The 14089-nt window shown below is 35.3% G+C and overlaps 3 protein-coding genes across 4 annotated transcripts; 1 reads left to right on the top strand and 2 right to left on the bottom strand.

Annotated features, from left to right (window-relative positions):
• Positions 1-5052: 5052 nt before the first annotated feature.
• LOC141724735 (uncharacterized) lies at positions 5053-8747 on the top strand. 2 transcript variants are annotated; one of them, XR_012576885.1, is made up of 7 exons: positions 5053-5330; positions 6085-6153; positions 7140-7215; positions 7289-7353; positions 8054-8167; positions 8322-8460; positions 8557-8747. XR_012576885.1 is itself a non-coding variant. In XM_074526975.1 (6 exons), exons 1-5 carry the CDS (start codon positions 5160-5162, stop codon positions 8132-8134), a joined length of 462 nt encoding a protein of 153 aa, XP_074383076.1. In that variant the 5' UTR covers positions 5053-5159; the 3' UTR covers positions 8135-8167; positions 8322-8747. The 2 variants fall into 2 exon arrangements, 1 of the variants encoding a protein (XP_074383076.1); XM_074526975.1 differs by having other exon boundaries at positions 8322-8747.
• A 2364-nt stretch (positions 8748-11111) lies between these two features.
• LOC141660610 (uncharacterized) lies at positions 11112-12205 on the bottom strand. The gene is made up of 2 exons (XM_074467599.1): positions 11827-12205; positions 11112-11491 (listed from the first exon to the last, which is right to left on the bottom strand). Exons 1-2 carry the CDS (start codon positions 12203-12205, stop codon positions 11112-11114), a joined length of 759 nt encoding a protein of 252 aa, XP_074323700.1.
• Positions 12206-12820: 615 nt separating this feature from the next.
• Positions 12821-13438, bottom strand: LOC141660611 (uncharacterized). The gene has a single exon (XM_074467600.1). It carries the CDS (start codon positions 13436-13438, stop codon positions 12821-12823), a length of 618 nt encoding a protein of 205 aa, XP_074323701.1.
• Positions 13439-14089: the final 651 nt, after the last annotated feature.

The following is a 14089-nucleotide window of genomic DNA, read 5'->3' on the forward strand; positions in this document are numbered from 1 at the left end:
GTCAAACTTTTTGTCTACGCCCCGAAAATAAATTAAAACGGAAAATATGCTCCACAAATTTTATTCTCAAAACCATGCAATATATATATACCTATGCGTAGGTATCGAACCGCTGATCGTTTATATATATAACAATTGAAATTTGGATATACAGTTTGTAAGATATGAATTTTTGAAAATTAAAAGTAAATAAATATATATGACAGAGAGAGACAGAAGAGAGACAGAGGGAAGAGGGAGTAATCTGTTTGGTACAAGGAAATGGAGGGGTTTAACACGCGAAAGAAAAGGAAAAAGGGAGGAAGGCGTTCTGTGCTGTGTGTTTTTCTGTTTTCATATTTTTTTTTTATAAACCAACACGTAGCAGCAAGAATCTAAGAAGCTGCCACGGGTGATTTTAGGGTGTGTTTGGTATTGCTGTTGCAGACAGCAACAACAGTTTTTCGCTGAAAAGCAGTTAAAAGACTGTTTGGTAAAATTTAAAAGTTGTTTTTCAGAAAAATGCTTTTGGCCTAAAAGCTGCTGTTAGAAAAAGTAAGTCCCCCATACTTTAAGAAAAAGCTGCTTTTCAGCTGTTGCGGGAAGCAGATGTTGATTTCACCATCAAACCTTACAAAAACATCATTATTTTTAATTTTTTACATCAGAACATATACGTATCAAAAAAATTACCAAACAGTCATCTGATTTTTACAGCAGCACTTTTTTCAGCAGCACTTTTTCTAACAGCACATCAATTTTTAACAGCAATCCCAAACAGAGCCTTAGTTTAGTAGAAGTAAACACGTGTATTAAACTCTTCTAGAAGCTCAGTTCCGCCCCGCGTTTGGCGATTTAAAGAACGAACGCACGGGTAAATAAACCCCGAAAAATTACCAAATAATTCTGAAATTCTCGAAATATTTTAAAACTAATAAAATAAAATTTTCATAACTTTTAAAGCATTTTTGACTCGCGCGCTATACCTGCATTTTACGATTTAACAAAATGTGGGGGTGAATATAATCCGAAATATTTCCGAAACAATTTTAAAATTCTTGAAATATTGAAAACTTAAGAAAATATAAAATATTCTTGAATTTAATACTGAATTTACACTTAAATATAATCAAAAAATCATTTAGGGATAATTAATTGACAAAATATTATTTTCTAAATTTTATCAATTCCTATAAATAATTATTGAAATTATAAAACCATAAAAATAATTTTAAAGATAATTTAAATATTTATGAAATTAAATTTTTAATAAAATCACTTTTAAAGATAAAAATAAAATGATGCGATTCAATAATTAATAATACAAATAATCCTCAATCACAACTGAGTCACACACGATTTATATTACATACATCACATAACTGACAGAATATTCACTCAATCCCTAATATTACAAAACGAACTCAATTTACTGATATCCATCATTTTACTCCTTTCAAATCAGAAATCATATAAACATATTAAAATAATAATAATAATAATTCTGAAAAAATACGGGATATCACACCTGATGGTGACATTAAGTATATATAAGAGGTTATAATAAAATATAGTACAACTTTACATAGAAACCTAAAACTAGTCTCTTGATGTTTAAATAAATAATAATAATATTATTAAATAGTTTTGTTATTAAAGTAATTTTTTGTTAATATATTTTTGCTTTATTATTTTTTGGTTATTGTCTATATAAGTCTCTCTTCTATTATAATCGAGAATAAATTTTATTATAATAAAAACTTATTTTTCTCTCTCGTCTCCGTACAACCATGAATATGAGTGCACCCGGGGGAGGGGAATCAGTAGTACGCCATTCAGGTTAATACAAATTTAACACAATGAGTTTTGATTATATAGTAGAGAAAAATAAACGACAACCACCCACTACAGAAGTGACCAATCCAAAGGAAATCATGTACTTAAGAAAAATCCATGGGAAAGATTTTGACGAACAATCAAGATTGCATGCAAGATAGCATTGAATACGTGTGTCTGGTTAGGTTGGGAGAAAAATGGCTGATGATTGATGATATTAAATACTACTTTTAATAAGATGAAATAGTCAACGTCATTAGCTAGCTTACTAACAGAGTTAGAAATCTTCGTATGTAATCTGCCTTCGTAAATTAAGAGAGAGCTGAAGAAGATCCTGGAACCTGAGATGCACGAGTGAGTGCCAATTAAACTCAACCACTAATGGTTTTACTCCTCAAACACCCTTCCTAAGTTAACTTTATTAATTGCACTAAGAACCAAGTTAACTGTATTAGTTTCATTAATCATCATTGCATCAGGTGAAACATGTTAAGTAATCACTCTCACTCAATCGTACAATACACAATCAAAAAAATATAACTAATATCAATACAAATGTCAACAACACATATTTAAATTAAATAAACAGGATTACGAGGACTCGAACCCGAGTCACTTGCCAAACCGGGTTTTGATACCATGTTAAATCACTAAAATCTTAAGTTATCAAAGAAAGACACATACATTATCTTAACAAAAATTAAATTTAAGACTTTACATCTTTGAGACCAGTATTTTAGATACCGTAAGAGATTGTAATATGGGTCTCCTTAAATTGGTTATTTTGTACTTGGTCCAAGAAAAATAGAAGACCTTCTCTTACTGCATCCTGATTAGCATGCCCGTGGAAAATGAATGCCAAGTTGCGAGTCAATAATAGAATTCTCTTATTTCTGCTATGGTCATCCCTTCATTATTTTTCTTACAGAGCCCGTCTATAAACCCTACAAAAGCATAAGACTGAAACTAGTGCTTCAATAAATTGCTCTTTGTCACCTTAATATAAGTTCTCAACAAGTTTTGAAGACTGATGTAACTAGCATTTAGATGATCTTTAAGAATAAGATTACATGTCACTCCCCAATTGTAGGAACGAGTTTTGATGTGGTGCTCCAACAAGAAGTTTATAATTGTTGAACACAAATTCATTCCTAGTAAATCATATTAACCAAGACATTAAAAAAAATAAACTAAACCCCTATTTTAGTTCCGAATGTTTATCATTTTTAACAAACAATCTGGATCCAATTATGAAGAAAAAAAATTGCTTCCAACCATTTTGATACCGTCAACTTTACTTTCATAATATCAATGAAGTGGTTGTACAATGATTGAGCTCTTGTACCCTCTTACGAGAGGTCAGGAGTTCGACCTCTGATATGTGCGTGTGTAATTAATTAGAAAAAAATAAGCTTTAGTTCCATAACCGGTGAGCAATTCCATATGATATGATTTGTGTCTTCAACCATGATACCACACCACATACAAGTTGTCTCCCCACCAATTCTATTTTATGAAGAAAGTTATATGTTGGTAAACTTTAAGCAACCTGCTGTAACAAAAATATTTTTACTTTCAGGGGATTCATAAAATATAGATGCAAATGGTAATATGTAAAATAAAATCTCAGCAAAAAAATTAAATAATCTGTTATGGATGGCGATATTTGGCCAATCTCTAAAACCTGATATCAAAAAATATAGACAATATTTATAGTCAATATCATTAGAGTTGTAAAGCATTTTTTTCAAATAGGTACGTTCAGTATCGAGATAAAATATAAAGAAGAAAAGAGTTTTATTCACATAATAAAGTTTATCATCTAACCGAAAGTCATGTTATGACCCCGAAAACTTAGACAATAACACCTTAAGATCTGTAAAAAGAAATACCGTAAGAAAATGAAATAAAACTAAGATTACTTTTCTGAAATATATGCTGCAGATGACCACTTGATTAACCCACTCTTCTTTCGACTCTAGTCCAGCTACCATCATATCCAAATAACACATCAAAGGGAAATCCTTTAGTTTGCTATATTAAAGCATTTTGGTTGGCTATAATTTAACCAATGAATATGGGCAACCCCATTGGAGGTACTCCCAAAAGTAGTGTCAAAGTGGCATATGACATGATGTGGCATGACAATTTTGTTGGTTCTCCATTAGAGCGAGAGGGGTGTCAATAGGGCTGTAATTCGGGCCGAGCGAGTCGAGTTTCGAGCCGGACGTAATTCGAGCCGAGATTAATCGAGTCGAGTCGAGCCAGTTCATTTAGTTAAACAAGCCTAAACCTCTGCCCGAACTCGTTTAATTTCACGAGTCGAGTCGAGCCGACTCGTTTAGCTAAACGAGCCGGTTTTAACGAGTCGGGCGAGCCGACTTGTTCAATTTTATACTTAATCGAGCCTAAAACTCTACCCGAACTCGGCTCGTTTAATTTTACGAGTCGAGCCGAACCGGCTCGAGTAATTAAACGAGTCAGAACCTCTGCCCGAACTCGGCTCGTTAAACAAGTTCGAGCCGGGCGAGCTCGCGAGCCGCCCGACTCGAATTACAGCCCTAGGTGTCAATCAATATTGTCAATTTTTGACACCCTCCTCAAATAAAAACGATGTTATATGTCTTACTAAATATCTTCTTATTTATTTTTAATTATACTTGTATATAAATAGTTTGACAATTTTGAGTGTTATTTGTTGGAGTAAATTTTGACAAGAATGGTGTCAAAAGTACAATTCAGTGACAATAATATATTAATATTATAGATTAGTTGATAATATTGGCAATCTTGATTTACCACCCCCATCGAAGATATTCTAATGTTGTGTTTGGTTGGTTTGAATGAAATGAAATAGAATAGAGTGAGATTTTAAGTGAAAAATAATTAAATTTTCTAAAATTTTCATTTTTAACCCATTCCATCCATAACCACATATATTACTATATTTCTTACTAATCCTATTTTCTTCACAATTCTTATCATAACAGTTTTGTCTATCCAATTTTTTTTTTTAAATCTTACTTCTAACTCCCATTTATTTCTTTCAGGTACTTACATTTTATTCGATTCATCCATACCAAACACAACCTAAGTGGCAAGGATTTAGTACTTCTCACGAACAAGTTAAATTCATTTTAGCGATAAATAAAATAATTTTATTTATACACCGTGAATAATGGGCCAACTTTGGGCCTAACATAACTGTACCGGGCTCCGATGATCTTCAGTTCTTCACAACATTTTTCGCAACATTAACACACTAAAGTAAAAATAAATAAATCTATGTAAACAAATAAAAAAAATACCTCGATTTTTTTTTAATTAATTTGTTAAAGAGTGATATGTCTACCGGCAAAGAAATCACCGCCGGCGATGGTTTATCGACCGGAATAAATAATATAAGTATCGATTCTCCGATCAAAAGTAACGAGGACGGCGTGCAAGTCACGTGCTTCTCTGAAGTCTCCGATGATTTGACTCTTCACTTTCAGATCATTCGTCTCCCTAATCAGGTATTTTTAGTTCGTATCTTTTATGTGTATGTATATGTATGTGTATATGTTTGAAGCTGAAGCAATTAATTAAATTACTCCATTATGCGATTTTTCGTTTAAGATTGTTATAAATTGTTGTTAGGGTTTATGATTTTAATGAGGGAAGTTGAAATTGTTTGTAAGTAATTAGTTTGGTAAGGTTAGGGATAACTTAGAATTTAGTCGAAAAGAGGGAGATTGTTTACGATTTTACGAGGGGATTAAGGAAGTTGTTAATTAGTAATGCTATGATGTTCGGAAATGATTTGACTAATATTGACCCCGAGTTTAATGAATGATGATTAAGTAAGCCGATTCAGTAGCTGATGATTTGTATTTAACTCGTACATTTTACTTTATAGTGTAGTTTTTGAACTAGTGGTGGGGATGGTTTTGGTTAGTATGCGTTAAGCTTATGCTTGGAGCTCGGAGATTTGTATTATAATAGGAAGGTTAATGTCAAGGAATAGGTCTAATGGATTCACATCACCATAACTTATTACAGTAAAGCATATCATTGTTATTCCGCTTGAAGTAGGGAATGGAGCACTCCGTAAATCTTGAATGTTCTTTGCTGTTGGACTTATTTAGGTAACGAAAGAATTGAAGATGCAGTTCTTTATTTTTTAGTAACTCTTTTATAATGTCACGTTCTTGCCCTATATATATCATCTTTGTAATGATTCTTCTGAGTCCCTCCTGCTCAACATTTTTAGTTGCTCACATGTGTCAGATATATGCTTGGATTGGTTGCAACTCAGCCAAGTTTGGACACTTGTACGCTGCTGCTCCAACACGTCCTGTAAGTTTACTGTTGTGTGTAATATATTTTTCTTACCTTTTATTTGATTGTTGTCTTGCAAAGAATTTTCAAAAACTCGTAGATATTATATGAACAACTCTTGTTTAATTATGTGGATATACATGTACATATACCAAATGCAAAGGTGTTTAGTGCATCAGCGGTACATACTGATGTAGGACAGATTTATTTAAGAGAATTTACCAAAAATACTAACTTTTCTAAGTTTTTTTGCAAAAATACTATCTTTTCAAATTCATTGCAAATATACTATCTTAATTGCAAATATACTATTTTAATTATTTAATAATTATACTATGCTGACTGCAGGCTGTGTGGCTGCTGATGTGGCAGTGGGCCCCGCAGGGGCAGCAGCAACCAAAAGCAACCTTAAAAAGTATTTTTGCAAATTTTTTAAAAAAGTTACAGTATTTTTGCAAAAATGTTTTTAGCCTTGGGTATTTTTCAAAAAAACCCTTTATTTAATAATTAGCTATGGAATTGGAAGAACAAAAGGATAGCTTGTGGGATTAACAACAAAAAGTCCACTACCCCAAGACCCAAGTAAAGATATTGGGAGATTGAACCACAGAACAGCTCTACCCCAATAGATTTCTAACCGCGGAAGGAAGAAGCTCACTAAGATACATAATCTTAGTTGTATATATTATCATGCCTCCCGCAGCATTTATATGAGGATTAGTATTCTAAATAGTAAATACTAACAACCAGCTAATTACTAGCTACCAGCATTATGCATCAGCCAATACAAAAGTCAATTATTAAGTAGGATACACACTGGTGTATATCAATCATAAGTCAAGTATAATCAGTTGCACACATACTACCTGATCCTTATCACAATATAATAGAGATAGCGATTTCCTTTTCTTTCTATTTTCATTCCCTATCACATACTATTATATGTATATGCATACATAAATGACAGTTTAAGATAAATTTAACTTTTTGATGGCTTCGCACAGAACAATACGGTCAGTGTTGCTTCCCTTCTTGCAGGAGCTTCTGATAATACAGGATCTGGTATTGCTCGTCGAATAGGTATTTGCTATTCTTCATATGTTTCACTATATTGTTTCAAGGGCTATGACTGACTTGCAACCTTGTTTTACAGTTATAAAGACTGGTCTTAACGTTATATTGGCATGTAACATCCCGAAGGATAACCCCATGCTTGAGGTTGGGTCCTCTACCTCTTTAACAGTTTATCTATTACAGTATATTCTTTTGCATTCAATTTTCCAGAAACTGTAACCTTTGAGTACCACTCTGACACTTTACTATCAATGGGTCATTACGTGACATCTTAAATGAAGTTGACACTGTATCCTAAAATTATAAAGATAATATAATAAAACAACAAGAAAAGAAATTGTATAAAGGTTGAGACTGTGCATGGGATGTCATGGGACTTCCACAATTGGAGCTTGAGAAACAACATTAAACCTTTCCGGTTCTCTGTATTTTTACCCAAGCATCTGACTATTTAAGTTTGTGCATCATCATGATATGGCCTGAAAATATTTTGGTTGTGTTCAGTTCATTACAAGGAAAGAAGATGGAAATGGAATGACATTTTAACTATTCTGTTTGCGTTGATGCAAATTATCATTTTTTCACTAATTTCATTCCACCAGTTGGAACAGACTAGACTACCCATCCTTCCATTTAGCAAATGAATGCTCATGCTTTTCTCCCACAGTCCCTCATATCGTTTATTTAATTTTATCATTAGAAGATGACACTATCTTGTTCACTTAAGTTTCTTTCATGTCCTCTATGTCCTCTTCTACCTCAAGTATTATCTGCAATTACCTTCCATTTCCGTCTCCATCTCATATCAACCAAACATTATTTTTTATATACTGTTTACTTCTAGGTAAATGCAGAGAAGAGGCTGGTGCAAAAGTTGATTGAACTAGGTTATGCTAAGCCTAAATCTAAAGGATTGTCTTCATAGCAAATACCTGGATGGCATGATTATGCATGTTAGGTGCGTTTTAGTTTATACGTTAATTTTGTATCGTATTTACCACTTTGTTCATTTATTCTGTAAATATTATATTTAATTAAATTTATATATAATGTCCCCTCCAAATGAAGTTCTATATTTCCCACTGTAACGACTTTTTTTGTATGTTTTTCAGCCACTTAAAATTTGGACACGTGATAAATGGTCAATTATACCATGCCAAACGGTGGATGTCAGCAGCCATTCTGGTTCATTGTTGTTCTTGCTGACTGCCTTCCTGACTACTATCCCTCTATGTTGGGGTATTTTACATTGTATGATGATCATTACATATGGTCACATAGTTTGTCATATATATTATGCCTTGTATTTAAAATCTAGATGATGATATCTATCTTTTTTATTTGCAGGTATGAAATTTATAATAGGGTGTAGAATACAATGCGGGTGAACCTTGAAACTTTTCCACTTGTTTACACTATATTTTGCTTATTAGATTCGCTATGAATTTTGCTATATGCCTTGTTATGAGTTATAATATTCCATCTTGTTTCAATAGAAAAAGTTGATATATAAAAAATAAGATCCCATGTTTTGGATATTGTGCTTAATATATAATTTATCAAAAATTTTGATTTCGGCTACCTAATTTACAAATGAACTGAAAATAGGTCAAAATTTGGGTTTCTCCCATTTTAATGTATTCCATTTGGACAGAAACTGAACTACCGTATTGTCAGGATCAGGTTCTGTCTTTACAGAATTCGTACATCTCATTGTCATTTCGAAAGAAAATTTTACAAAATGATGGCAATTTATTTAACACTGAAACAATGTTGGAACTTGTAAGCAGGAACTGCAGGAAGAACTGGTAACTGAATTTGACATGATAATATTTATTCTGGTCAATAGATTAGAAAAATATACTCCCTCCGCCCCTTTCAACTGTTTACATTTTTTTAGAAAATGTTCGACACGCATTTTAAGGTGCATATTACGTATAGTTCTGTAATTTTTTTTTACATTTTTTTTTCTGAATAAAAATTAAAACATTTAACTTTTATTCAAAAAAAGAAAATTGTAAAAATAAGTTACATAACTATACTTTTTATGCACCTTAAAATGCGTGTCAGACACTTTCTCAGAAATTAATTACTCCCTCTGATAAATGCATCTACGATTGATTTTCAAATAGGCTTTTCTATACATAGTTAACAACTTAAATAAAACTATTTTTTTTTGAAAAATCGTACTTACATTAATCAAATAGCTTCCAAAGCAAGATTACAAATGATAAAATCAGGAGCGGTGGTGTTCCACTCTTGTAAACCAGACACAAATGTGCACCCCTTGCTAACAAATGGGCAACACTATTCGCTGATCTAAGAACAAAAATAAACGACACTTCCTCAAAGTGTTTAAGTAATTCCTTACAGTCATCTACTATAGTATCAAACGTCGATCTTCCTTGATTGTCTTTACTTGCAGTGATCGCGTCCACTAAGCTCTTGGCATCAGTTTCAAAAACACATTTCCTCGATCTCCACTGTTTCGTCCAGGAAAGAGCTTCTTTCAAGCTTATGGCTTCAACAATTCTCGATTGGTGTCCCGTTTGCAATCGTTTGCTCCTTGCTCGAATGAAATGTCCGTTATCATCTCTTGCTACACATCCCAACCCAGTCCAACCTCCATTTATATCACAAGCCGCATCTGTGTTAATCTTCACCCACTGTGCTGGTGGTTTACACCACGTACTATCTCTTCTTTGTGTCTGCATTCCTTCTTTAGCTTCAAGTTCTCTAACTTTGTTCCAATCTGACTTCATGTTCAGTGCCATGGATTTGATCCCAAAAGCTGACACTACTATCTTATCCCCAAAGCAACATATCATCCCAAACATGGCCCCCTGGTCCTTATTACCATTTTGAAATACTCTCTTCGTGACCTGAAACACTGTATCCCCAGGAACCACCAAAACCAGCTCCATTATACCCACTGCAGCCCAAACTTCTCTAGCAAAAGTACATTGAAATAGTATGTGCATACTATCCTCAATATGAGTTTGACACCATAAACATCGGTCAGCAATGTTTACTTGCTTATTGATCAGGTTTGCAGCTGTTGGGAGCACATCTCTACACATCCGCCAAATGAAATTTATTACCTTTCTTGGTAGCTTGAGGTGCCAGATCTTATTCCAGAATTTCCTATCAGGGCAGGCCCATTCTCCTGCAAGTTGCCTATAGCAGCTTTTAACAGTGAAATTACCCGTGTCATCAAACAGCCAATACCAAGAATCAGGCCTTTTACGTATGGGGATAGGAACTTGTTTAATTAAGTTCTTATCTCTTTCATTGCATAAGTCATCCGGCAGATCTTCATCCCACATTGAAAGATCATTTGTCATCAAACTTCCCACTGTGATGTGGCTTAAGTGGGAGTAACATTCGGTCATCAAGAAGCCATTTTCCACACAGGGTAGCCATGGATCCTGCCAAACCAGCGTATTATTGCCATCTCCTATTTTCCTTCTAGCTCCTTGCCTCATAACATTTTGAGTCTCAAGAATACTTCTCCAGATGTAGCTTGGATTGTTTCCAAGTGATGCATTTAAAAACTCCGACTGAGGGTAATATCTGACCTTCATTAGAGCTGTAACTATAGGATTACAGTTATTAATCAGCCGCCATGCTTGCTTCGCCAATAGTGCAATATTGAATTCTCTTAGCTTTTTAAAACCAAGACCTCCGGCCTCCTTTACCTCGCATAACTTATCCCATGAGAGCCACCTTATGCCTCCCCCTGTGTTATTTCCCCACCAGAACGCATTGAACTTTTTCTCAATTGTATCACATATTTCCAAAGGTATCAACATCAAACTCATCCAGAAATTAGGTACTGGTTGAGCAGACGTTTTTAACAGTAATAACTTCCCAGTTTTGGATAATGTTCTGTTCCCCCATGACTACAGTTTCTGCTCTACTTTATCCAGTAAGAAGGAGAAGGCTGCTACTCGGTTACGGCCAATAACCATGGGCATCCCCAAGTATTTTCCTGGTTTGTCAATTTCAGTTACCCCCAGTTTAGCACATACTCTGGTTCGATCCTGCATCCTCGTATTAGGAGAGAAGACCACCGTAGATTTTCCAAAATTTATCTGTTGCCCTGAGATCGCTTCGTACCTGACAAGAATGCGTTTCAGATTATCCGCTTCCACCTCCGTAGCTCTAAAGAATAGGTAACAGTCGTCCGCGAAGAATAGGTAAGAAATATTTGGTGCACCTCCAACCACGGTACACCTATGAGCCCATTGTCGACACTTCTCCTTATCATGGCACTCAAACCCTTTGCACACATGATGTATATATAGGGAGATATTGGATCTCCTTGTCGGACACCTCGCGTTGGAATTACATTTCCAAACTCCTCCCCATTATGAATAAAACCATACGATACCGTCGAGATAAATGTCATTATTCTGTCAATCCATATTTCATGGAAGCCAAATCTCAGCATCATATTTTTAATAAAACCCCACTCCAAACGGTCATAAGCCTTGGATATGTCTATTTTTAGCCCTGCCAAACCTCTTTTTCCTTGAATACGTCTCTTCATGTAATGATTCACCTCAAATGCAATCAATGCATTATCGGTTAGTAATCATCCCTCTACAAAAGCACTCTGCATCTCAGATATCACAGAGCCTAAACATGGTTTCAGTCGATTAACCAAAACTTTTGACAATATCCTGATTATCACGTTGCAAAGCGAGATAGGGCGTAGCTCGGTCATATTTTGCGGAACTTTTGTCTTTGGTATCAGTCGAACTACCGCCTGATTTGCCTGCTTCAATATTTCTCCCGATTCCATATAATCTTTACAAAATAAAAACACATCCCTGCCTACGACATTCCCATAAGTTTGAAAGAAACCTGGGTTTAGGTCGTCCGACCCCGGTGCCTTATCCGGATGCATAGAAAAGGCTGCTTCTTTTACCTCCTCAGGTGTAACTTCCGCCAGTAGAGCTTCATTTTCGCTTGCGGATATCCTTTTCACCATCTCTCTGTCACTTAATTTACTGTCCAGTGATTGTGCTGTAAACAATTTTGAGAAATAATTCTCAATGACCTCGTGAATTTCCTCAGACTGTTTTTTCCAGACCCCTTCATCATTTTTTATTCTCTGCAGCGTATTGATCTTCTTCCTTCCGGACGCGTAATTGTGGAAAAAACGCGTATTTTTATCCCCACTTTGTAACCAAAATTGCTTGGCCCTCTGTTTCCATTATATTTCCTGTTTTTCTAGAAGTTGCATATACTCCCATCGCACATTGTTATACAGTTGTATACCATCTCTGTCTCTCCTCGATCTCAGCTTTCGCATCCTTTCTCGACAATTACTCAGCTACAGTTTATACTCTTTATTTATTCCTCCCCCCCATTCTTGAAGTCTGTGACAGCACCAGCTGATTTTTGTCATTAAGTCTCGATCATCCTCTCCCTGCCAGCTTCGTTCCACAATCTCCCTGCAATCTTTTTCCTTGATCCAACTATTCTCAAATCTGAATCTCCTTTCTTTAATTTCAAAAACCTGTCTCTTTAACTTTAACAGTAGTGGCAAGTGATCCGATGTAGCAACTTCCAGCACTTGGACCTCAGCTAGTGGAAATAAGTTTCACCATAAATTATTTGCTAACCCACGATCTAGACGTTCCTGTATCCATCCCTGGTTTCCTCGAGATTTTTCCCACATAAATTTTTCACCTTTGTAGCCTAGATCTGTCAAGCCACATGATGCAACTGTCTCTCCAAAACCTGCTAACAGACTTCTCGGATGTAGTCTACCACCTCGTTTTTCATCTACAAAGAGCATGTCGTTGAAGTCTCCTATAACACACCGTGGGAGTGTTGATCGGCCAGCCAAATCTCGAAGTATAGCCCAAGATTCACGTCTCCTATCTCTTTCGGGGCAACCGTAAAAACCTGTATATCTCCACCTCCCAACCTGACTATTTTCCACCTCAAATTCAATGTATTGTTTACTTACGTCTAAAATCGTACAACCACCCTCATTCTTCCACAGCAAAGCCAAACCACCACTATGACCTTGAGCTTCTATTCCCCACCATCCCGCGAAATGCAGACTCCTACAAACCTCTTCAATTTTATTTAGTTTCGATAATGTTTCGGAAAGAAAAATAATACTAGGATTATGGTTTTGGGTAATTTCTTTTAAAAAACGAATTGTCCGTGGATTATCCAGTCCACGACAATTCCAAGCTAAAAGACTCATTGTTGAAGGCGGACCTGAAATGCAAGACCCGCCTCTTTCACGTTTTTTGGCCCAACAGAAGATGTCGAGTCCATTATAGTTTCCAGCCCATCAGTTAATATTTGTTCCGTGCCAGCCACCCTTTTCCTTTTAATATCAGATATTATCCTATCATTTTCAAACTTATCTTTCCCTCCCAAATCTTGTAATTGATTCCCCGTGATATTCTCCAGCCCATTTGTTTTGATGTTCGTTAACACAATCCCCCATTATCTCCATAATTCTCGCTAATTTTACCATCAATTTCCATAAATTTCGCAACCACCCTGTCTTCCGGTTGTTCATTGGCTGCTTCCGATTTCCGGTCATCCATAGTGTTCTTTGTTGTCGCATCCCTCAGCCATTTAGCCCCTAGATTCTGCTGTTTTCCTCCCTTCATCGGAGCTCTAAGCCAATTACCATAAGCCTTATCTATGACTTTATCTAGGTGTGCATATACCACTGAACAATCTCTTTCCGAATGTCCCAGAATTCCGCACACGAATCAGAATAGACTTAAGCGTTCATACTTAAAATTTATCCAATTCCAGTCTCCCCCTTCTCTTTTTACCTTCATTCTTCGTTTAATTGGTTTCTCCACATTCAACGTGATACGAATACGTGAGAACATCT

This window comes from Apium graveolens, chromosome 5 (assembly GCF_009905375.1).
Source record: "Apium graveolens cultivar Ventura chromosome 5, ASM990537v1, whole genome shotgun sequence".
Lineage (NCBI taxonomy): Eukaryota > Viridiplantae > Streptophyta > Magnoliopsida > Apiales > Apiaceae > Apium > Apium graveolens.